General features: G+C 50.5%; 1 protein-coding gene across 3 annotated transcripts in view; it reads right to left on the bottom strand.

The window, feature by feature from the left end:
• Positions 1-22748, bottom strand: part of FLNB (filamin B) — a 70723-nt gene extending 47975 nt beyond the window's left edge. Inside the window, exon 1 of one of the 3 annotated variants that reach the window (XM_034066401.1) lies at positions 22346-22748. In XM_034066401.1, coding sequence (XP_033922292.1) covers positions 22346-22694 — 349 coding nt within the window. In that variant the 5' untranslated portion in view covers positions 22695-22748. The remainder of the gene's footprint in view (positions 1-22345) is intronic. The other 2 variants (XM_034066403.1, XM_034066402.1) reach the window with 2 other exon arrangements.
• Between the last annotated feature and the right edge of the window lie 2467 nt (positions 22749-25215).

Genomic DNA, 25215 nt, shown 5'->3' with positions numbered 1-25215 from the left:
CAAGATCAGACTGTTGTAAGCTGTATGAAGAGGCAGGATATTTCTTGGCATCACTTCGGCCTTATGAAGTGACCTCTACAGTTTTGTGAATACTCTTGCAACTTACTTTGGTTTTAATGAGTCACAAATTCAATGCACTCCCTTTGAGACTGTAGCTGCTCCTCAGGTTGTGTTACACTTGTAAAAGCTCCAGCTTGTCCACGCTCACCCAAACCAGGGTTCGCCTGCAGTGTGTCGGGATGCCCTCAGCCTGACTGATCCTTTCAGCCACAGCAGCAGGTTACAGCAGAGCTTTTTTCTATTCTTTCCTCCATTCCAGTGAAAACTGTTGCAGAAACTCCTTTTTAGTCACAGAAGCTACAAGTGACCTGGAAGCTTTTGTCTGCTCTCCAGCGTCTGGAGCAGATGCTGGAGTAAAGACAAGTTCAGTGGTATAAATCAGTGGTACAAACTCACTTTCATGCCACCAGAATGCACAAGGATCTGACTGAGTCCTAGATAGCAAAAGAAAAGTGTTTTGTATTTCAATTGCCTATTCCAGCTCGAATTCAGAGTGTTAACACGTAGAGTCCTCCAAGCTGAGCCTCACCAGGCCCAGCATCCATAGGCATGCCTTACTTGTGTCTCTTCAGCTACAGAAACCACAGCAGCAACCCAATACCATCTTATCAATACAAACAGATCACTTGACTTTCAAAACAAGTGATTATACAGAATAGCCACCAGGAACAGTGAGCACCAGGGTGTGTTCCCTTTAACCCATTGCTAAGGTGAAGTAGTTAATATTTACATGGTTTCACAATAGGGCGGTATGTCCTGAACAGATAATACTGTAGCTTCAGACCTTGAGGTGCATTTGGCCTCTCTGGATAGTTAAAGTCTGGTTTATACTCAGATTTTATTTGCACTAGGTCTTTTTAATATAAAAAACCCAGTTTTGACTAATCTTACAGGATTATGGTGTCTGCCACTTGACTGCTCACTGATGATCTCACATCCAGTCTGAGATACACAATAGATATCTGTGAGGTGATTAAGCCCCGCTGGGTTTTAATTACAGGTTTCAAGGTAAAAGTCTGCATCATGCGATAGTTTGTCTCTTAGCAACAACTAAACATTCCTGCTGCAACCCATCTCCCCCTCTTTCCAGTAGAACTGCAAACTGGTCAGTGGAGAGAAGCACCCTTGCAATCTATGAAGGAAAGCTTTCTTGGAAGAGCTCATACTGGAGCAGGAGAAAGAGCTACATTTTAAATTATATAGACCCAGTGCCATGCTGGCAAGCTCACCATAGCGCCTGAGCTCTGCAAGCTGGAGTCAATGGCTGCAGAGTAACTGCAGACCCAGGCTGTCGTTGTGAGCCCCTGCACCTGCAGCACCTCCATCCTGCATCCCTGCAGCAGGACCACCCGCTCACACCGCATCCCTGCAGAACACAGCCACTGCATCACATCCCTGCAGCACACAGACACCGCATCCCTGCAGCACACAGCCAGCCACTGCACCCCATCCCTGCAGCACACAGCCACCCCATCCCTGCAGCACACAGCCACCGCATCCCTGCAGCACACAGCCAGCCACCGCATCCCTGCAGCACACAGCCAGCCACCGCATCCCTGCAGCACACAGCCAGCCACCCCATCCCTGCAGCACACAGCCACCCCATCCCTGGTCAGGAACACCTACGAGCTTCGGTTTCACATTTACACTGACATCGGCGTTCTTACTGGAGTGGACACAATGATTTAGTATGCTACAAGTGACCTGGCTTCAGAAACCCATCCAGCGCTCCAGGGAGGAAAGCCAACGGGACAGAATCACCTCGAGCACACTGCTACCCACACGTTATCAAGATAAAGAATGGCTCGTCTCACATTTACAGTACATAAATAATGTCCATAAGGGGATGCACTGCGGTTACTGCAGCACTCAGCCACGTGCTCAGAGCTTTCTCTGGCACCCCATCATCATCTCTGGAGGCACGGCTGGGCAGTGGTCCTTGAGCCTGTACACAAGACAAGAATATCCCATCTCATCAGCCTCGTCCAGCTGTCCAGCCCCAGACCGCTGTCCCAGTGACAGGAAAAGGTCACCGCAGGAATGGGACAGCTCTTCCTCCCCGGGGCTGCTGCCATCCCACAACTGTTAGCACAGTTAGCAAGCTCCTGCAGCCTCCCAGCTTCCTGACAGGCATAGGGATCTCATGAGGTCATTTTTTCCAAGCCTGCTGGTAGGAGGGCTTGTCTGCTTTCATTTGGGGTGGGGAAGAGGGAGGGAGAACTCCTGGGCAGGACAGGAGACATCAGCATCCAACAGAACCGCCTGCGCTCCCTTCCCACAGGTACCCTGCTCCCAGCTACAGGGGATCCCACCAGCAGCTCAACCCTAGCTGACTATCTCTACCACAAGATGAAAGGAGCCTCCACTGTCAAGAAGAAACTAGAGCCCAGCCAAAGCAGGCATGGCTCCAAGTGCTGGTGTAAAGCTCAGCTCCACCCGAGCATTCAGCCTCTACTTTAGTGCTGCCTTTTGAATTGACTGAAAACGTTCTGTGCATTCTCCTCAAGGTCTCTCAGGCATTAAGATGCAAGTGGTACCCAGGAAGAGAAGCATCCATGAACAGGTCCTGCACAAGGCACACAGTGCTGTTCCAGAGAACCCTGAAACCCTCATAGTACAACCAGATTTCAGCATCCCCCAGCAGCTCCGAGCGCACAGTGACAGTGTAGTACTGCCAAGGTTTTAGAACCATGGAAAGAAAAACGTGTTTCCAATGACACCTAAGCACCAACAATCATTACTGCAGGCACTGCTCTGTACCCCAGCTCAGCTGCCTTTCCATTGGATTCTCCCTGTTCCCTCGTCTGCTTCAAGACACATTTTTTCTGGCCATCACAGGGCAGAAAACAGATTACATCAACAGCAGATCTCAAAATGCCGCTTTCCTACTACAATTACTTTTAGGCATACTCCTTACTCACACCATCTGTACTATGCAGCTTTACAGTGCCTTCCAAGCCATGTTTCTCAATTGCTTCTCTGAAGTTTACTGTAAGGTTACAACACAGAGATGGCACACCTGTGCTCAGTGCTTCAGAACCGCGGTCGAGGAGGCTGCATCTCCACCAGCAGCCCCGTATGGCTTTCAGGGCCAATGAATTAGGTAGACAGGAACAGATTGTCTGCTTTCAGCTGAGGTGAAGAGTGTGTGTTTACTCCATGGCACCAGGCGAGTTTCCGCAGATTAAAGGGTCCTGTCCAGGCAGGCGACAGGCACCGGATCCTGCCTTCCTGTGGCTTGCAGGAAGCAAGCTGTTGCATCTCAGCTGCATGATAATTCAGTGGGGCTGAACAAGCTTCACAGCACCACTGTAGACAGCTTTAATGTAACTTCTCCTGGAGAAACGGTGGTAATCTGCATCATTGGCTTTATTCGCATTACAGTGCTTACATTGACATCCCCAAGATGCACTTGCATGCATGCCAGAGTGCACTCACTGTTTCACCGTACCCAGGAGGAGATGTGTGCGTTGAAGATCAAAGCTCCTGCACAGGTGAGTCACACCACTGCACGGGAGCAGGATACCTGCTCACAGCCATCTCACTTGTACTGTCGAAGGACACGTTTGTGGGGAGCCCAGGCACAAAGCAGGAATCCATCTGTGCCACAGGACCTCTCACCTGCCTCAGACCAGTACCTGGGAGGGCTTTGGCTCAACTGGAGACACAACCAACCAACTTTGGAGGTGCTATCTAGAACAGGGAGAGGGTGAGGGTTTTGGAGGGCTTGGTTTGGTTTTCTTCATTAAAACAAAGATTTTTTGGGCTGTTACATGCAGGTCCTACTGACATTCTGCTGCGGACTGTGCTTTTCGTGACCACTTTCAGATGGTCTGCAAGTTATCATGGCTAGACACACAGTCCTGAACCAGCAAGAAGTGGAAAAAGCAGCAACACTCAAGTCTGGATTTAACACATTCCCACCTACACTGTTCAACGTGCTTTGTAGCTTCAGTTACTCCACCTTGCTTTCCTCCTCCAGCAGTATGCGATGGCAATCCAATGTCAACACAACAGCAACTGCCATCAAACAAGATGCAGCCCTCGTCCAGCTGTGTGCAGGGTCAGGCTGCAGCTTGACACGACCTGCGGGCTGACTGCAGGGAGAACCTGCCAGCCAGACATAAGCTGTTCTGCAGAACCAACACCAGCACTGAACACTGAACTGAAGCAAGCACTCACTCTGCTGTGAAAAAGCCTATATATAGCCTCCAACATTAAGTTTTATGTAGGAGTATCCTGCTTCTTAGTCAGCCATTAGAATTTAAGTGCCTGCCTGGTAGGGTGAAGAGGAAAACAGACTGAACCAGAGCTTGTTTGCTTCCCCCATCACACCTCTGAGTCTACATTGTAATTCTTACCATTTTATTATCCTATTAACTAAGTGGCAACTGGCCCAAAAAAAAAGGATTATGGCAATTCCATAGGCCAGCATTATAAACCACCAGCCTCAGTCTTGAAAAGGAACCAAGTTGTAACTGCTCAAGCTGATTTATAATTGTTGCTCTATACTAAAAATTAATATGGTATGTTACACTTGGACTGTTAATATCACGCTCCTTAAAGCACAAAGGAAGATGTTAACGTGTCTAGGCTTCAGCTAGCAGCGTGACTACCCTGACCCAGCAACACGACCATCTTGAGACAAACATGTGTCATATTTATGACCTGGGCCACAGAATACTTCCCAACCCCAACTACCAAGTGAAAACTGCCAGCACTGCAGAGCTGGGTCCTCTGTATCTGTGCTTGCAGCTGCCCCAGGATCAAGTGCCACAGCTGCAACCTGGCACTGATTTGAAGGTTTCAAGTTCATCTGCTCCAGTAGAGAATCCTGAACTTTACCTGCAGGATATGGCTTCAATTATATGGCCTTCACTAGGTCTCTTTAAAACTACTCTACAGTGCAAACAAAGCCCCAGTGTCACAAACAAGTTTGTGAGCAGTGTCTTGCTCATGTGCAAGCCTGCTTTGCATCAGATTAAGCACAAGAACTGCAGCAATGCTCCTTGAACCCTGCCCTAGAGAAGAGCTGCAAGCCATTTTCTGTTGGACAATGAAGGGAAACAAGATAAGCTACCAAAGCAGACGGCTTCCTCACTAAACTGAGCTAGGAATACAGACTGCTCGAAGTGTTGGATTGAAAAAGCAGCTTTTGAGTGGCAAACTTCTGTCTTAAAGCAGTTTCTTGGTTGAGGACACAGTCAGCACTGCCTTGTTCACAGCCTGGGCAAAGCCTGCTAACCTTCACATGTGACATCTGCATCCAGCTTCTTTAAGAAGTGCCCACTCTCTCCAATCTTGATGCCTTCCCTGCTTAAAATTCTGGTTGATGCACTAGACAGAAGAGCCCCCCAGGAGGTATGCTCCTTTAACACTACACAAAGGAGCTGTCTCACCAGCAGCCCCTACTCATTTCCAGACATGGAAGGAGCTCGGTATAGCACACAAAGTTCATCTCAGTTATGGATCATTTATGTAGACACTGTAGGAATTTTAAATCCCTGCACCTTGAAGTTTCCAAGCATTTCCCCACCTCTAATTATTCTTGTCTACTGTTAATCAGCTATAGCAGTTGAAGGACAGAGGAAATAAGCTCTCACTAGGGCTTAATCTGCAGCAGCGAGAACCCCACACTGAACAGAGCTCTTCAAAAGCCCTGCTCTGCACGCACGCATGCCAAAGAGAAGTATGCAGATGAGATGGAGCTGAGCAAGCTGCCTAAGGAAATCCTTTGCTGAAGCATACAGCATGTGTTCACAAACTTACCACGCCTGCTAAAGACATTAGCGGCATCCTCAGTAGGGATAATATGTCTTTAAATCAATTACATGGGTTCCTCTGTGCTTTAAGAACATACTGCAACCATTTCCTCCAGAGACCCTGAAGCCCATGTCCACCTCACAGCTCCTTGGGGCTCAGCCCATAGCTGCTGCCTGGCCCCATGCAGACAGCTTGGGCTGTGAAAAGCACAAGGCTGCGCCTATTGCACACAGTTGGCACCAGGGCAGCTGAGCTGAGGCCAGCTTCGTGCATTCCTAGCTGTGACCTGCCAGCCTCTAACAGCAACATGCTCTAGCCCCATTGCTTCCCTGCTTCTCAGCAGTGCTTGCAGTCAGTGCAGTGACCCATAGAGACCTGTTCCTCAGCATCCAGCCTACCTGCATAGCAGCAGGCTTTGAGCTCCTCTGTTCCCAGCCTAGCTCCTGCACCCTGGCAAGGTTCAGCCAGTGGCCAGCTCCACCAATGAGCCTCAGGGTGTTCATCACTGGAGGAAGCATACCTTCAGGAAGTGTAAGTGATACACTACGTACACAGCACATCCACTAAGCTTTCTCCGAGGTGAGTTTTGCAGAGGCAGAATGCCATTTCAGATGAGAGCTGTAAGAACTGTAACTGAGCGCTGGTCTGGGCACGGGCAGGAGGATGGGAAGAGTAGTAGGGTTTTATTTGGCTGCAAGGGGACAACAATACTTTCCTCTGTGCTTAGCAATGTGTCTGGTTATTAACAGAATAGATTCCTCTGTGAGACTCATGATTCAAAACATTAAATGTTACAATTCAGAGGTTTTCCAATAGTTTTTATTTTAACTGGATTTGAAGCCACTCAGATCACAGAGCTTCAGGCCATTAGTGCATCCACCACCTTGTATTGTCTACTGGTACATGTTGGGCTTTCAGAAAGGATCTCTTATGAGGTGGAACAAACAACTGTAAAATTAAGTTCAAATCCAGTCCTTTCAGTGTAGGTTTGGCAAGAAAAAACAAAAACAGACTCTTAATATAGAAAAGAATAAAAAGACTCAAGCCAGTGAAGCACAGATTAAAATAGTTCTGCCCGACTTCTTAACAGGCATCCAGAGACCACTTACATCTCACTTCCAGAAGAGAAAGGCATAACATGAAGCAAGTTAAAGCCCGCAGTGTAACAGCAACAGCAACCAACACAGCTTCTCCAAGAGAAGCTGAAAACACCCAGGGGGGCTGGGAGAAGGCAAGAATCCCAAAATGAGGAATTGTTGGGCTGGGAGGGGAGAAAATTCAAACTGCGGGTGGGTTGTGATCAAATTCCTTAATACTTCAGTCTGAATATACCATGGGCTTCTGTTGCCTTGAGAGCCATATACCGAGTTACGGATATGAGAAAGTGTAAGTGTTGATGTGGTACTCAGGAACAGCCAGGGCACATCCATCTCTGGCCACAAGTGCTCCCAGGGAGCATCCTCCCCACGAGGGCTCCGTGCTGCCGGCACACTGGGGCAGGATTACCAGCGGGTGAGGATGCAGCGCAGGATCAAAGAGCTGCCATGCACAGTGGCTATTTCAGACTTGGCTGCTCAGTGCCCAGCAGGTCCCCGCTCCCAGACCCAGCCGAGCCACATACGGGAATGCTGCGCTCATTATCCCAGATCCTTTTCAGGGGAGGGGAACAGAAGGGATGTGAATGTTCAGCCTTTGTACAGCAGCAAGTTTCCATGAGTGCTTTGTTCGCAGTGAGCGAGCCCCTCTCCAGCTCCATAGGGCAGCCTGCCAGCCACCACCACGGCACTGACCCCAAAACCCTGTTAACCAGCACAGCCATGTGGCGCCAAAGCACTCCCCACTATGGGAACCCCCGTGCCCATGGCTGTCCCGAGCATGCAGGGCCTGCCGCAGCACGCCAGCATCCATGACATCATTGCCAAAACCGCCCCGACAATGGGCTCTGTGAGCACCCAGCAACGCGCATTCCCTGTGGCTGAGCTCATCCCAACGCCCCAGTGCCGCTCCTGGCCCCGGTAGCAGCCGGGACACTGTGGCTCCCACTCCCCTCTGCCATGGATGGTGGATGTGCCCCATGCTGTGTTGGCTGAAGTTAAGGCCCTTTGACTGCAGAGCTCTGCACTTCAGGCAGGAATAAGCATCAACCAGGCAAGAACAGGGCTGCAGCTCCTTCGTGCCTCATCAAAAGGACACTCCTGCTCCCCAACGGCTCGGGGTGCACAGCATCCCCCATCCTCCAGGACACCAACACCCTGCAGAGAGGGTGCACTGACCCCACGGCCAACAGGCAGCTTGGGAATGTTCCCAGAAAGGGACATGGGAAGGGCTGCAGCCCTGGACCCACACTACCACTCACTCCGCTGCTGCCCCAGGGTCAAGCACCGGAGGAGGAAAGCACTGGGAAGCACCAGGAAGCAATGGGGACAGGGCAATGTCAGCTGCCCCCATGCTGATTAATCATTCAGGAATGACTTGTCAAGGGAAGTCCCTGCAGCAGGGAGTGAACATGCGGGAAACGGGATTGCTGTTAAACGAGGGAGGGAAGGTGGGAAGGGAAAGGACGCGTCCTGCCTTTGCCACACTGCCGAGAAGTGCTTGGCTCAGAGTCTGAACTCAAGGGGCAGGAGACAAACTACAGCTCCTTCCCCTGGGCATGGCATGGGAGTGAAAGGGGAATGACTCTGGGCCAGCCCCTGCTCCCCAGTGGTCAGTACTTCTATTCCCATCACACACTGGAGCAGGCAGCTACCCCCAGCTCAGGAACACCACCACCCCATTCACAGCAAACACCACCACCCCTCACAGCAAACAAGCCTCACTTTAAGACAGGCGTTAACGTTTCCATCAAATGCAAAGTTGTCCAAGTTTAGCACAAAATCCTCATGTGGGAGTCCTGGGGTTGTTACTTCACACACACACAAACAAGGCAGCACCTCCTCACAACACATGGTGTGCTTCCAGGAGTGCAAAGCCAAGCCTCCATCAACAAGGCTGCACTGATAGGAGCAGCTGTAGAGGCAGAATCCTACAAGTGTAGCACAGCAGAACTAACAACTGTGTCTGAAGCACGCGAGTGCTGCAACCACCTCTGCTGGATTAAGGTAATCCTAAATCTCACCAGGTCAATTCAGGTTGCTTCAAGGTTAAAAACCTGGCTAGTTCTTACAGAGACCTCCCAGGGGCTGGCAGAGGCATTAGGTGACAAGTCCTTAGCACTGCGTTGCATTTTACACCCCTGAAGGAAGGCTACTGAGCTTCAGGGCAAGGGACCAAGGAGAACATCCACCCTCAGGCATCAGCATGCACTGGAGATAGAAAAGGTGCAAGAGACGAAGCTGCAAAGAAAACCCCTTCAGCCTTGGCGAGGCTGAAGAGCAGTGAGGAATGCTGAGGTTTCCGGACGCCAGAGTGACCTCCGTTACTGAAGAGCGTGTTTACTCACACTGGGTGTAGGTCAAGACAGTCACAAGAAACAGCATGTAAAATCCTGCCCAGATAAATGAGCCCATTCAGATAGGGCTGTCTAACATCTTCTGTGCAGCAGACACCCGGCACGAAAGCTGCAATGGATGGAGCTTCTGAGGCCAAAACCAACACATTAGGAATTATCAGAAGTGATTACTGTTTGGGGAAATCCCTGGCCACAACAGACACCAAGAGTCAGTTTTTCCATCTGCAACCAGAATTGCTGTACCGACTGTGATTCACTGTGCAGAGGGCTGTCTGAAGGAAACCCCCATTCATGCAGCCCCATCTCCACACTGCAGCACCAAAGTTGGTGCATTGGAGCATCCTGTGTGGTCTGGGGTTGGTGAGACATCAGAAACACCCTACCAGTTACTTCAGCTACACAGGAGGTTTGTGGTTTGCCTTGGTTTTGATAGTCTCTGATTCTGAGCATGTAACAGCACTGCTTCATGCAAGCTTGTTTTGAAGTACTGAAGCAAAATACCCTGTAGCTTAGTGACAAAACTATTGCAGAGTTTATCAGCACATAAGCCATCTGTCCTACCATGTCACTGAGAAGCAATAGGAAAGGTGATCAATCTCCAACATGCTATGTTAGTTTTGGCTGCAGTAGAGTTAATTTCTCCCACAGTAGCTTGTATGGGCTGTGTTTTGGATTTATGCTGAAAAAAGTGTTAATAAATAACAAAGGGATGTTTCAGTGATTACTGAGCAGCACTTACACAGCCAAGGTCCTTCTTGAGCCTCACCCTACCAGAGGGGAGGAGTGGGGATCTGACCCCAACTGACCCAAGGGATAACCCATACCATAGGACATCATGCTCCCCATATAAACCTCAGGAAAAAAGAAGGGGGAGGACATTGGAGTGATAGCAGCTGTCTTCCCTAGTCGCTGCTACACCATGGCAGAGCCCTGCTTTCCTGGGGTGGCTGAACACCTGCCTGACCATAGGAAGTGGTGAATTAATTCCTTGCTTTAAAGTGTCCTTATCTCAACCCATGTTCTCACTTTTTCTCTTCTGAAGCTCTCCCCACCCCACCAGTGAAGCGAGTGAGTGGCTGTGTGGGGCCAAGTTGCCAGCTGGGGTTAAACTATGACACATGCAACTGTACCCTTCTGCAGATAGAAATCCAACATCTGAGCCATTTCAACCCTTCATTTTGACATCCAGACACAAGCATCCAGCACCGAGAGCAGCCCCACACCACGCACTGCACAGAAGAGGTGAGGATGCTCAGGGCAGTTGCACAGTCACTATCAACATGTGAATCCACTGTGCACCCCTGCAGTCCAGGCAGACACTGCTGCTTTTCCATGACCACTATGAAGAGGTCTTAATGCCTTTGTGTGTAAGCCAGCTAGATGTCAATTCTGCATGAGCTTCTACATACAGACCCCTACCCTCCCCTCCTGGAAACCATGACTAAGCCAGCCCAAGGAGGAATAAGGCCACTTTCCTCCCATTTTGAACTAAAAAATACTCACTGAGGAACAGTTCAAGAGGCAGCTGCTTTTTAAGGAGGAAGCTTTCCACTTTTTGTGACGAATGCAGTGGAGTCATTTGAACACATTTTTGTATACTTGTGCAACCCAGCAGTAAACACATTTCCATCTGCACACAGCACAAGGCTCGCCCCTGCATGGTCCAGACTGAAGCCCTGTGTGTTTAGCATCCTACACAGGATAGCTCTGCATTTATACGGTTCCAGCTACAAGCTGCTAACGTAAGGAATAGACACTTGGCTTGAGGCCCAGGTAATACATCCAATGGTGGCAGCCACTATGAGACAGACCTCTTTTGAGTGGAGCTTTCATGAGCAGTAGCGCAGTGGTGAATCTGCAGAGGCACAGTCTGCATGGGTGGTCTCTGAACACCTTAAAGAGGACCATATGGGATTAATGGTACAGCTTGAGCACATATTAGCCACAGCTGTGCTAATGCGCAGATCATGTACCCACTCCTCCCACAAAAACTCACACACAGCAAAGCTTTGCTTCAGATGTGTGAGTTCTGCATTGCTCCGAGTAGCCCGAGGGACCCCCATGGCTCACACCAGATGCCACAGGCTGGCCAGCACCAGCCCCTGTGGCTGCTCTCCAGCATGCGTGTCCTGTGCCATGGGCTCTGCTTGGGTCCTTGTCCCAAGGGCAGAAGCAGCTCTGCTCAGTCTAACCCAGCTTTGTCGGGAGCTGCTCAGCCATAACAGGCTCTGGCTGCTCACAGCAACCCCTGGGCTATGCAGTGCTCAGAGGGACACCACCTTTCCTCTCTGGAGCCTGGACTTCAAACCTTCCAACCTCAAGGCTTCGCACAAGTCTTTCCAGACTCCACAAGCTCAGTTCTCTCCCTAGTCTCCATGGACAGCACTCCACCACACACATGCTGACGGAGCAGGGCACAGCCAATTACCCAAATCCTCACCAGATGCAAGACCTCAGTTTTAATCTGCAGTCTCACATTGTTCACATTTGCAAGCCTATTGTATTTCACATTTTTAGCACAACACAAAATAGCTCTAGAGGCAGTTTTGTTAGAGCTGGAATGGCTGCAGCAATGCTGCAAGCTACACTTCTCTGCCTGACCTCCCATACCCCTTCCAGCTACCTACCAGCTAGGTATAGCATTAGGCCACCTCATTTGTTATCAATGCCTAATGTGAGTAACATGCTATTACCTAAGTCCAGGCAGAACAAGAGCCCCATAGGTGTTTATCCTACTCCTAGACAAAGACTGGGCTGCTCCTTTCAACTCCTACACTTGAGCTTGAGTACTCTTCTTGTCCAGGTACTGCTTCAGAAGCCTGAGCTACTTCTTTTACATAGAGAGTATGAAATATTCTGCAGCTTGTTAAAGCCCATGCTTCAGTAATCAAGCTGGTTAATTAAAATCTTTAAGCTTCCTCTGCCTTAGGCAGATGCTTCATCCAAGAGTTGCAGCAGTTCAGATGAAGCAGTTCAATTCTCTTCCTTGCAAGTAAAAACTGCTGAAGTTACATAGTTTGCAATTATTTATCTATATCAGAAGAGGTGCTTCTTAAAACACGGAACTCTGAGTGAGGCTACAAAACCACAGCAAACTCTGAAGCAGATTTGAAGTAGGGCTTTATGCCTCTAACATCAGGAGGCTTCCCTACAAGAATCGGAGCTTTCCACCCAGGAAACCCCAAACAATTCCACTGTTTCCAGGGTCTGAAATAACAGCTTCCCACTGGAGTCTGTTCTGGTGCTTTCCTGGCAGAGCAAACCATCCTGTGAGCTGACCCTCGCAGAGTAGCTCCAAACCATTTCCTGCCATAAAGCAGCATATTGGGATGTACTCAAGTGCGGATCCCAGCAGTAATGTGGTTAATTCTCCGGGACAAGATCTTTGCAGTGTCCTTGTCCAGGAGTCCCACATGCTCCTATCTCTGTAACTGCAGATGTCTGCAAGTCATTAGAATCCTCACTAATGCGCACTGAGCAGCCACTAATCATCCGGTGTGACAGTACCAAGAGCAGGGCTGGGCTGCCCCACTTACAGTGAGCTGAATCCAACAAGTGCTGCTTCACTCTTACATGTTGGAAGAGAACCTGAACCACTGGATGACTGTCTCAGGCTTGTATAAGTTTTGGGGGATGCAAAACATACAATGGCTACCTGTGACCATGCCTGCTTCTGCAGTTGTCTGGGAAGGCCCAGAGCATGCTACAGGTCAGAGCCATCAAGATCTGAAGGCATTATTTGGTCCCTGATTGTGTGGCCCCTCAAGTAGACATCTCACTTGGTCGTCTGTGACTTGATTGAGCTGACAATCCTCACTCCTGCTTACTGCTCAGGCTAGGCCAGGGCAATAGTGCTGGAGCTGATTTATCAACATGCAGCCAACCTCTGCCAGCTGGGGTTTTCCCCGACTGCAGCTGTATTGGGTTGTGGCAAGGGTGACCCTCTTCCCTTTGGCAACCCACATTTGATGTAGCTGTTCAGCTGCCCAGCACCTATGATGCACCCTCTGCTCAGTGTCAGGTTCACTTCAGCCAGCACTATGCAGTGTGGGGCTACACAACCACAAAGCTTTGAGAGAGCATTAGGATGGCACCACTATAGAGGGTCCTGTGGTCCCAGTTTAAAAGCCTCCATGTGTCTGTCCTGACATCTGACAGCCACAGGGTCCAGCACAACTGAGCCTGGACTGTGGCACTGGAAGTCACCACCCTCAAGAGTCACCACAAACTTTCCTTGCAGTCACCAGCCTAGTTCTTCTATTTCTTCATAGCTACAGTTTCACCACAAGCCTAAAAGAGTTTAACCCTTGGAGACAACTAAAGCTGGTTTTATTTGACTTCTAATTAGATCATTGATTGTGTTCAAGCAGTTACATAAAGTATCAAACATTTACACACAACCACACTGTTAATCAACAGCCGGAACAAAGCTGAAACAACATGATTAGCATCCCAAGTCTTCCCACAGCCAGTCTGCTCAGACACCAACTCTTCCCCCGTAGAGGAATTTGATAGCAAGCCACAGACAAGCAAGTGACAACTGCTCAGAGAACCACCACCACAAGCAGTGACACAGCAAACAGCAGCTCCACAGTGGCATTCCAGTGTTGGAGCAGGCTCAAAGGTGCCCGAGTTTTGAATTGTTTGGGAGAACAACAAGCAGAATTACTCCAACCCTTGCAAAGAGAAGGAAACCTTAAGAAATTCACTGTCTAGACATGATGCTAAAGCAACATTGGGTATCTTGTGTCATCAAGATGACAGACACGCACTTTGTTTAGCAAGCCATTGTTCTCTATTCTGTAGTAAGGATCTCAAGCAGACAGATTAATCCAAGATTAGTGTCTCACACCATGACCAACACAAGGTGCCTCTGTCATATGGCCACTTCCCAGCCAGGGAGATGCACCAAACAAATGTAGGACCTTGTACATACCCACCAGCTCAGGCTCTCCACTCCTGTAGTCCAAGCCCACAGGGACCTGCTGCTACCACTCACCTTACAATAAAGGGATAATCTGCACAAAGGTAAAGGAGACCTCCAACACTACTCATCCATGTGTTTGCACTGAGATCCAAAATAGCTCTAAGATTCGGCTTAGCAGTATTTGCCTATGGGAAGTCCACTAAACCTGCTGCACCTACTGATCTAAGGTTGCTGTGAGAACAGGGAATGTAAAACAGTTAATTATATCAATTAAAGGAAGCACAGATAGAGCATGTCAGTATCTAGCCGAGGGGAACAGTATTTCCTCTTTTGTGTTTGAATAACCTTCAGATGCACGCACCATGGGTGTTTGCTCAGAGCAGCTCTGTACACTGTGTCTTCTGCTGCAGGGCTCCAGAGCAGCCTTTCAAAGCTTGTTTACCCAATATAACTCACCAGTTGCCACCTACAGCTCACTCTGGACCCACCAACCACGACAGTGCCCTTTAATATAGGCTCAGAAATACAGACACATACATTGTGTCCTCACAAGAGCAGACACAGGCTAATCAAAACCAGTAGGCAGCCAGAGGCGCCCAGCACAGCCTGAGATCACTGTGGGCTGCGAGTGATGGAGGAGAGCCAGCTGCCAGCATCCCACCCCAGGGCAGGCTGGGGCAGCCCCAGGTCCAGATGTGCTCACAGCACCTATGCAGGACACAGCAGTGGCATTTCAGAGCAGCTCAGCCCAGAGCCCATCTCACAGGCAGGCAGCGTGGAGCACACCCCAGATTTCAGCACAAGGAGAGGGTGGAAATGCATGGGCTGGCAGGAAGGGTGGCTCCACCGCTTTCAGTTACTGCTCTGCAGCACAGAGCCTGCGGCCAGCGTTGAAAACACTTGAACCCCACCCAGGATTGCAGAAGACAACAGCATGGGCAGAGCACAGAGCTGCTCACAGCCTCTGCCTGGATGCTCAGCACAGCACCAGCCATGCTAGCCCTATGTGCAGCGATGCACAGCCTGCTAACGCGTGCTTGGGCCATGCCAGGACGTGCTGCTGAGACAGCCCTTGACCAAGCTCTTCCTCACGGCAGGCAGGCTGGGTGTCAGCACGGCAGTCTGTCTGTGCCCACCTCAGAGGACACACAGCCCGGCCAGCTCACGCTGGAGTAATTCAATGCGCTGACAATAAATGCGTCATGATTTACAGCATGCCCTGAAGCCGAGCAGAAAGAGCCACAGTCCATGAAGTCATTGCAGCCCACAGACATTTCTGTGCTATGGGTAAGACTGGCAGGGACTCCCCTCATGCAACCTGCTGCTGCAGTTAGAGGTTTGGACAGTTTGTCACTTCCAAAGGAGAGATCCCAGCCTGGATGTTCAAAGCTCAACCACTTCCAGACTGGTCAGTAAAACCTGCTACAATTCAGTGACCCTGGGAAAACTCAGAAATACCTGAATTCATGCTTTAGAGATTGGCTTCCTTTCCATCAGACTGGCTGTCTACTTTTACAAGTCACAAGCAGAGGACCATGACTTACAGACTCAGAGGAAGCATCCCATTAGCAACCAGACAGTGCAATTGTACATGTGGCCACTCTTCCCAGACAGAACCGCAGCTTAGGGAGCCACAGCTGCTTTATTCCATGGTCGGTACCAGCAGGAGGTCCAAACAATCCCAGACCATCACACCAGGAGAGAGGATTCAGCTCCGCCATCCTCTGCCCACCCCAGGCAGCTCCAGGGCAGCATCTGCTGTGTTACTCAGCACAAGGGAGGATACCCAAGGCAACCCTTGCTTCCCCAGGATTTGGCCAAGGCTCCATTTGGGAGTTGTTTGAAGTGGCCTAGCTTGTTTTCACTAACAAAAACAGAAAATCCAGTTTATTCTTGTGGTGGTTGCATTAGAGTTTGCCATGCAGTAGCACAGTAGGGACTAGACACTGCATACATCTCACTACGGATGTTAGACTTCAACTGCTTACAGCAGAAGTGTGTTCACACAAGGAATTGCAATTCATTAGCTAAACCCATGCCCACCACAGCAGTCAATCCTCACTGTGATATACCAGTTACTATGTAATCACTGCCAAGACTCAAGGCTAGCTGCAGGAGGGGCAGAAAGCTGAGGGAGGCTCACAGACGGGTGACCACATCAGACCCCAGACAACCATCTGGTTATGATACAACATACACCCACTATGAGGCTTTCAAGTACAGGGACTAGGATTCATCTCCTAATGATGACTTGGAAGAAAGCGTCTTCCCAATTAGATTACAGGGCATGGGTCCTTCCTCAGCAGACACACACACAGGCAAGAGTGGAAGCTACAGAATCTTCTGCCTTGGGGGATAAAAGCCTGCACCAATTCCCCAGAAGCATGACCTAGGGGGAAAAACCTTGACTATCACTGCATTAATGCACATCAACAGGCAGAGCTGGCTTAGCCCAGGAGCTGAGAGCCTCAGATCTCTGTTGACTCAACTCTGAACCCAAGGCCAAGCTCTCAGGAAGAGAAAGGGTTGCTCTGCTCACCCCACCCAGGCAGCGGGTGAGTGTTCACCTCTATCACACACACTACTGAGCAACCCAGCAGAGACCCCAGCATCGAGCACAGGCTTCAGACACAGTGTTCTCGTGAGAACTGCTACACTTACCTCTCCAAACACAATGTAAAGGAACACACCTCTTCCTCCACACCATTAGCATGAAGTCAGCCTGCATCAAACAGGCTTGTGAGCACTGCCATCCAATGAAGGATGTAGCAAAGACTGCTCAGAAGTTCCTACAAGGATGGGCAATGCCTTCCCTTAACCATTTTCCATATATCTTTTGTTTTGGATCCTTCCCCCAGCAGTTAACACTCAGCTACACAGTATTTCCTTCCTCAGTATAGACACCCTTGGAACATCTGATGCTGTTTTCCTTGCAGAGTCCAAGCAGATTGCAGCAACACATCCCCACCTAACCCGCATCTACCACACATGCCCATCACTACCTTGGTGCACCTGCATGAAGATGATTCCCCTTCCCCATGGGTGGGTGCTCTGGAACAGCACCCACAGTACTGTCACAGTACATACACACAAATCAAATCACAGGAACCTACAGGGTTCTCTACAAAAAGCCTGTCTATCTCACCAAGAGCCAAACTTAGGCTTGACACTTCGTAAGCAACAGCCACTAGGACAGGCTCTTCAGGCACACCAGTACTAACAGAGACAAACCTGGGTTGCTGAGCTTTGCATCTTCATTATTGTAATAACTTACAAGTCAGATGCTGTATTCATTAACCGTGTAGCACACCAGGCAGCAGAGGACAGGTCCACAGGCAGGTCCATCTGATGCTGATGGCAGAGAAGACCTGGCAAATATCACAGTACAGCAGAGATCTATTCACACCAGCATCACCTGCAACAGACCATTTCACTCTGGTGTGCTTGCTCAGCATATGGGCTACACTTGGCAGGTCCTAAACTAGCTGCACATCAAAGTCTGCTTCTGAGGGGCAGAGAAAACAGAATTCCTCTGCAGCCTGGGGGGCTCGGAGACCATTGTTTTATTCCCCATTGCTTGGAGCAGACACAGAACAATACTGGCAGTGCAAGAGCATGGCCACACACAAGGCTAACCACGTTCTTAGATTACACTTGTAAGCTAGAAAAAGAATTATGCTGACCCATTTAAACATCCCCATGTAAACCAATACAGGACATGGCATTGGAATATGGAGTAGTTAAGACTTCAGTCCTTCTTGAATAGCTGGCACAGTGTTCAGTGTCTCAAATGAAAAAGCTGTTTAGCACATTAGTCTCACTGGTCTCAAGTAATTTTACCTAAGTTTGATCACTTTACAAGTTTCCGCTCATATGTAAAAGAATGCAAGAACAGTGTGTGTAAGCTACCTTAACGTTTCCTGTAACTGGGGCAAATAACTCATGTAAAGCCACTCTCTCTTTAGACCAGCAGTCCAGCTATGGAAACAGAAGATCCTGAGCAGACCAACCACCCTCAGAAGCTGAAGCCACCTCCAGTCTCCAGCTGTGAGGCCCACTGCCAGCCTATCAAACATAGGTTTTCAGGGGAAGGATTAAGTGTCACATTTCCAAGAAGCAGAAACCTGCTTCCAAGATACACTGGGTATTGTCCAGGAAACAGCCTCCAGGGAAGTCACAGGTAAATGGCAGACAAAATACAAGAGTATTTAGACTACATCCTTATGATGTGTTAATAGCACCTGGAGCAGGACAGAGAGAGACCCAAAGTATACACAGGCTGAAAACACATTTTTCTCTTCCCAGTTTTCTAACACCTAGCTCCAGGCATTACAGGACAACACATCAAGCTATGAAAGAGCCAAGTTTTCCTCTAGATCTGCTTTGTCATCCTTCAGTGTAGTCTAGGGAAGAAAGTTCGTATTCCATTAGATTTCTAAAATGAGATTTCCATGAGATACTTCAACTCAGGTCAAGGTACTTCCATCTTTATGAGCATGCTGAAGGTCTGCACTATAGAGCACAGTGCATGCATCAATTAACCCCAAGCCCACCTGATAAATGGATGGCGCCTGCCCATCCATTTACCTACATCACCACTTGACACCCTGCCGTTGCGAGGCACTTATCTGGTAAAAGTACAACCCAGCAGAGGGAAACCACAGGTTTTCAGTCTGATCAATCTGCCTGTGGCAGTCCAAAACTGCAGCTTTACAAACCAAGCCAGCCAGCTGCTCAGCACCCATCCTGCCTCTGCCAGCAATACAAGGCTGCTAGGTGAGCAGCAGCCATGAGGATGCTGCCAACAGGTACTGACCAGCCCAGAAGCATGCACCTAGGACCTGCCAGCTGCATGCTTGGATGCAGCTTGGCACGTCACAGCCTGAAACCACCTGCCAGGCTTCAGACACCAAATGCTTCTGTTCCCAAGTTAAATCAGTTAACTCCTATTGCCTGGTATCAGGGTTTCCAGGGGCAAGCTCACAGCCAAATTAGCTTCAACCCCCCTTTCTCTGCCACTTGCTATGGCTTTTACCAAGGCACAATGTGGGTCTCATACAAAGTAATCTGTGAAGCTGATCAGCTCCTTCAGCCAAGAGCTAAGCCCTTGTGCTCTGCATTCCTGGCATCCTACTCCCCAGTGCCTGCATATGCCACTCAGCACCCAGGAATCTGGAATTATCTCAGTCTAGCAGACAAATAAAAAGCAAGACTTAACACTTTAACACTTGAGTAGCACAGCAGCCACCCTGTGTCGAGCACAAAACTCCATGTAGTAGTAGTCACCTGCCCACACAGAAGCTTTTTCAGAGCTTCCAATCCCATCTTTGCTGGATGACTGTTTTCACAGCAGACCACATAAACAGTTGAATTTGCACTGAAGTGAAGGCACTTCATGCCTAGAAGCAAAGCATCCCAAAACAACCAGAAGCCTCTGAGCAGAGGCTAAAGAAGGGGTAGGAGCAGCAGGAGAGGTTGGACTTCTGACTGTGCATCAGAAAGGCTCATGGTTAAACACTACATATTTAACTGATTTCTGTGCATAGGCAGACTTATTTTAGATGGACAAAGACAGAATGCCAAAAGCTTGCTACTGAAAAAGTGTGGTTGTAGTACAGCAGCATTCGCTGAGCCATAATACATGGCTTCCAAAAAGTTCCTGGAAGTTAAATAATAACTGGAACAGGCACCATGTCTATTTAGCAGAGGTCTGATGGCATTATCAGTGCCAGAAATCCAGCAGCTGCTGCTGTCAGGTTTTCCCAGCTGATTTGGCTCAGAGCTGGCCCTAAACACCCCAAGCCCTAAAGACCAACCTGGTCATAAAAGTTGTCCACCTAAAGCCCTTACTGGTACACAGCTTCAGAGCCTGTAACAGCCTTGGCTTGTTCAGTAGCACAGCAGAGACTGAAAGCTAAGAAAAAGCCCCGAGTTCCTCAGAACCTGCAGGGACAAACACAGCAGGGACAGGCACCCACCGCAGCGGATGCTGAGGCTGCAGAAGAGGCTTCAGCCCCTTCAATCAAGAGAAGCACCACAAGGCTTGCTTTGAACCTCTGTTTTGGAAAGCGAACTGAGGATGTGTTTTCAGGATTGGCTCGGTTATCCAGGGCTGTACAGTGGAGCTCCTGTGCTACCATTTGGCTCCAGCCCTGGTGGCACAGCACAGATGGAGCTGTGTATCGCTTCCCTGCCCAGGCTGGGATATGGCAAAGGTACTTGCAGCCACAGCCATTCCATTCTCCCACAGTTTCAGTTTTCAGGAGCATGGAGTTTAATTTGGTTTTTTAACAGCCAACACAACACAAGCAAGCTGCAAAACAGACATGTCTTAAAAGATTATGGCCACCCTACAGCTCAGTCTAATCCAGCAAGGAAACTGTGCTGCTGCTTTAGCAACATTTCTTACAAAGGAAGTCGCTGGAAGCCAGGCCTGACCGGACTAACCTTGATCTTCCAAACCCACAGCCCTCGGGAAGTCCCACAGACAAATAGGAAGGCAGCTGGAACAGCTACGTTTTAATAGGGCAAACAATACAATAGGAGGGGAACACTGGGCTGGCGTTAGCACTGTGGCTGCAAAGGAGCTATTCCAGCAGCTGAAGAAGAAAGGTGAGCTCTGATGTTAGCAGAAGTAAGCTCAGCCCAGGAGTCCGCAGCTGCAACTCGAACCCTACTGTGTGCAAAGGGAATGCATTGCTAAGTAAATAATTAGCACCAGCTCCATTCCCAGCTGCAAGTACACTGCTGTTCTGCCCTGGGAGGATAATCAGCCTTTTGGGACCAAACAGTCTCCATTTGTCCAAAGCCGATTTTACAAGTTAGTAGAGAGGAACCACAGGGACCCAGACTTACTCCACCCAGCCACAGGTTTTCAGAGAGAGCCAGGTCCCCCCAAACTGGAATAGCTTATAGCCCCTGTTATTGTAGCTACAGCCTCTGAAGGGAAACAGCCATCACCTTGGCCAAGAGTTTTGGAGAACTGAGCAGCGCTGCACTCACCCAAACTCAGCTGTGCAGCTCATCCAGGCCAGAGTCATCAGGAGCAGTAATTACAGTTATCTGGCGAAGAGCTAGAAGAGGCATTCACATTCCTTCCCAGAGATCTCTCAGGCATTCCAATTACCTCTTTACAGACTGCACTGCAGCCACACCTGAGCTCTTCCCCCAACGGTCACCACACGCATTCCTGAGGGATCATCAGCAATCTGACGTCCATGCCAACAGCTTTAATTCTCTGAGCAAAGCACCAGTTACTCAGCAATTGCACCCTCCGATTGACAGCCAAACCCCGTGCCAGCCAGGGTGGGCATCAGCTCAAACCGCACATCTCCTGGGGTGAGCACAGCTCCTTGTCCATTTTCTGCCTACATGACCTACCACAGCAGAAGGATTAAGCAGAAAGCACAAGCCTGTCCAAAAGCTGCACTGTGTTTAGGTGAGCATCCACGCTAGTCTGAACACTGGCATCATCTACTGGGCTCTGGCGAGCAAGAGAAGTCTCCTTGCGCTCCTATCCCACGTATGGCAACGCCTATCTCCGCACGGGTCATCCACCCCAGGAGACCCGAGCTCCAGCACCCTGCCAGGGCCAGAGACATCTGTCCAGACACAGGGAAACTGCCTGCACAAGGGGAGAACGGGCTCTGGTACCGGGTTTCTTCAGAAAGAGAGCCGAGAGGAAAGCCTCACCTATGAACTAGTGCCTAAGAGAACCCGAGGCAGACAGGAGAGCACTGCCGGCCCCAGCAGCCGCTGTGGGACAGCCGCACAGCACACACCACACACGCAGCTTCAGACCAACACTAAGCTTCACCCCAAAGCTTGCTTTTTGTAGAAGCAAAAAGCAGCAACCCCTCCACTACCGACTACACAGCCCCGAGGGCCCGGCCGGCAGCATGCCGCTGCTGCCCCACGCCGCTCCTGCCCCACGCCGCTGCTGCTGCCCCACGCCGCTGCTGCTGCCCCACGCCGCTGCTGCTGCCCCACGCCGCTGCTGCTGCCCCACGCCGCTGCTGCTGCCCCACGCCGCTGCTGCTGCCCCACGCCCCGCTCTTGTCCATGCTCTGTGAGTCAAAGGTCTAGCGCAAGAAAAGACACACAATGAGGAAAACCTAAGCCCGACCCGCTGGGGCTGCACTCACCGATGGAGACCAGCTTGATGCTCTCCCGCTCCAGGAACTCGAGGGCCACCGACACGTTCTCCAGCTGCATCTGTCGGAACGTGGGCCGCTGGTGGTACTTGCGGTACATGCGCTTCTGGCTGAGCACCTCCAGGAGGGCGATGAGGCGCAGCCCATCGCTCAGGTCGTGCTGCAGGTTCCCGATGCGCTTATTGACGCAGCGCAGGTGCTCGTTGCACCAGCGGGTGAACGTGTTCTGCTGGATGCGCTTCCAGGGCGCGTCCTCCGCCAGGTCCTTCTCGGTGGCCGGCATCTCCCCGTCGGGCTCCGCCGCTCTGCGCCCGCCCTGGCCCCGCGCCTGCGTGCTCATGGCGCAGCCCCGCTCCGCCTCCTCGCTCCGCTCCGCTCCGCTCCGCCCCGGCCGCGCCCGCTGCCTGCGGGCAGGGAGGGAGGGCAGCGCTGGGCTCCGGAGCCGGTCCCGCTCCGCCTGCACCGCCCGCTCCGATGCTCTGTGCGGGCCCCGCGCTGCCGTCCGCCCTTTATCCGACGGGAGCCCCCGCCCGCTGGGGGCGCTGCCGGGGCCGGGCCGGGAGCGCGCCCGCCCCTGCGGGAGCGCGATCCCCGATGGAGCCACCCTCACCTGGACGGGACTGGGGCAGTGGTTGTGGCCGGGGAGCTGTTACCGTCCCACGGCTGCGGGGCCGGAGCACAGCCCCATGAGCTGGAGCACGGCAGCCCCGCAGCGCACCCGGCTCTGGCAAGGGCCGTGGGGCTCAGCCCCCTTTCCGCTGCGCCCCGTACGGAGGGAAGGGAGCCCTGCAGCGAGGCAAGGGGATGTCGGGGGCTCCCGGCGCAGGGCGGTGGAACAGTGCGGCCGTCGGAGGTGGGGTTCGCCCTGCACGCAGCAGCCTCCGCAGGGATAGCCCCTCGGTGCTGGCACACACCGTTTTATCGGCCATGTATAGAAAACATAAACTTCAAAAAACATTCAAGCAAGGCTTAAATTCTCGGGGCGGGGGGGGGGGGGGGGGGGGGGGGTGTCTGTCCTTTCCCCCCGCTCTTGTGATTGATTTCCTGGTGACACCCAAGCCTCTGACTTGCCGCTGACTCATTTGATGACAGCAAACAGTCAACAGCACTGTCCCATCTCCGTGGCTACGCGCTGATCTGCGCAGGTTGCTGGATGCCTCCTGACACGGGGGCAGTGGGAGCGGCAGGGGTGTCCCTCCCCGGGGGAGCCGGTGCCCACCCGCTCACCCTCACCCACCTCACTGATCACACACACTTACAGTGCTGGCTGTGCTACCGGGAGCTGCTCCACCGATTTCAAGCGAGGTGTATGCGTGTGGGTCTGTTCACAGCAAGGCTGTCACCCTGGAAGATGTGGGAGTCTGTCAGGGAAAACAAATCCATTAGAAGACAATCAATAAGGTCTAATTGAATTAAATGTCCATAGCTACTCCACTAAAATGAGAATACAGTTTTCCAGTTACTTTCTTTGAAGGGTTTTATTCTTACACCTTTGCTAACTGGTGGCACTGTGGTTTCGCTCCAGTGATCCAACAGCTCCTTCCCCCAGGACCAAGTTATATTAGATACATTTGTTCAGAAGACAGTAAGAAAGAAGCAAAGATAAAGGCGAGGTAAAGTGGGAGTTTTGCCTAACCTTCCGTTTCTCCCCAAGCAGCATTGCCTCCTCCTTTAAAACTATCAAAGAAGTCAGATGTAATTTACTGAAAAGATGAGGTGCATTTCATGGCACAGCAGCCAAAATCCTTTCCTCGATCCCTGAGCCAAGCAGCAAGAAGGGTTCGAATGAAAAATGAGTTTAATTGAGGGATTATATTTACAGAGCAAAACCAGTGAGAGGCCACAGAGGTGCCCCAGCTTGTGCCACCACGAGCTGCTCCCCAGGGGAAGCAGGCTGGAAACGTGAGGCTGAGCCTTTTCTCAAGGGCTTTTCTCCCATCACCCCATACTTCATCTTTAATGGATTCTAATTGCTTATTGACTTTGGCCTGGGTTGGGACGCCTTAGCAACCATTCCACATCCAGATTAGGTGATTGCTTATAACACTTAAATTTCAGTTCCTTTCCACTCCTGTACCTAGTAATGCATGCTCTCTTAAATATTCTTTAGCACCCACACCACACTGAAGCCTCAGCCTTTTCTTTCTTTTTTTTCTGTAACAAAATTAGTGAATAAAAATTAAACAGGAAAAAGGCAGAATCAGCACCAGAACCTTCATTTTTAACAAATATTTAGCAAGAATTTTCAGTAAAGGTCATTTTTTCCATAGGCCTAGCAAAGAAATTTTTCATCCTAGCAACTTAGTGTTCAACAATATGCTCTGCACACATCAGGACAGGGATTTCTTCTAGTGTTTTGCACCACTTCACCCATCCATCATCCATCTATCCATCCATCCATCCATCCATCCATCCATCCATCCATCCATCCATCCATCCATCCCTTCCTCTCTCCCTTCCCTCACCCATCCCACCAGAAGCACTGAGGCATGAAAACAGATGTGAAGTGCTCAGCTGGTGAGGAGATGTAAGCCCAGCTCACCCCATCAGCCTCAGGAGAAGGGCAGCAGCACAGCTGGGGCTGCTGCTGCTTGGGACCACATGGGGACCATGGGATGCTGGTGGTCTGGATGCAGCAGCCCGTGTCACAGCTGCCCTTCCCTGCACATCCCAGGGCTTTTGAACAGCATTTGAACACAGGGCTTTTGAACAGAATTATTGTTTCCCAATAATCATGAAAGCAATCAGGATGCAAAAGGCATCCTGATTTTTGGGAAACAAAGGCTGCTTTATGGGAAAAAATAAATTGAAAAACATAATTTCTGCTCAGAGGAACAGATCTTGTTTTCTTCCTTCCTCCC

This window comes from Melopsittacus undulatus, chromosome 9 (assembly GCF_012275295.1).
Source record: "Melopsittacus undulatus isolate bMelUnd1 chromosome 9, bMelUnd1.mat.Z, whole genome shotgun sequence".
NCBI classification, from domain to species: Eukaryota; Metazoa; Chordata; class Aves; order Psittaciformes; family Psittaculidae; genus Melopsittacus; species Melopsittacus undulatus.
The sequence above is the reverse complement of the archived record's forward strand: the minus strand, read 5'-3'. Positions and strand labels throughout refer to the sequence as shown.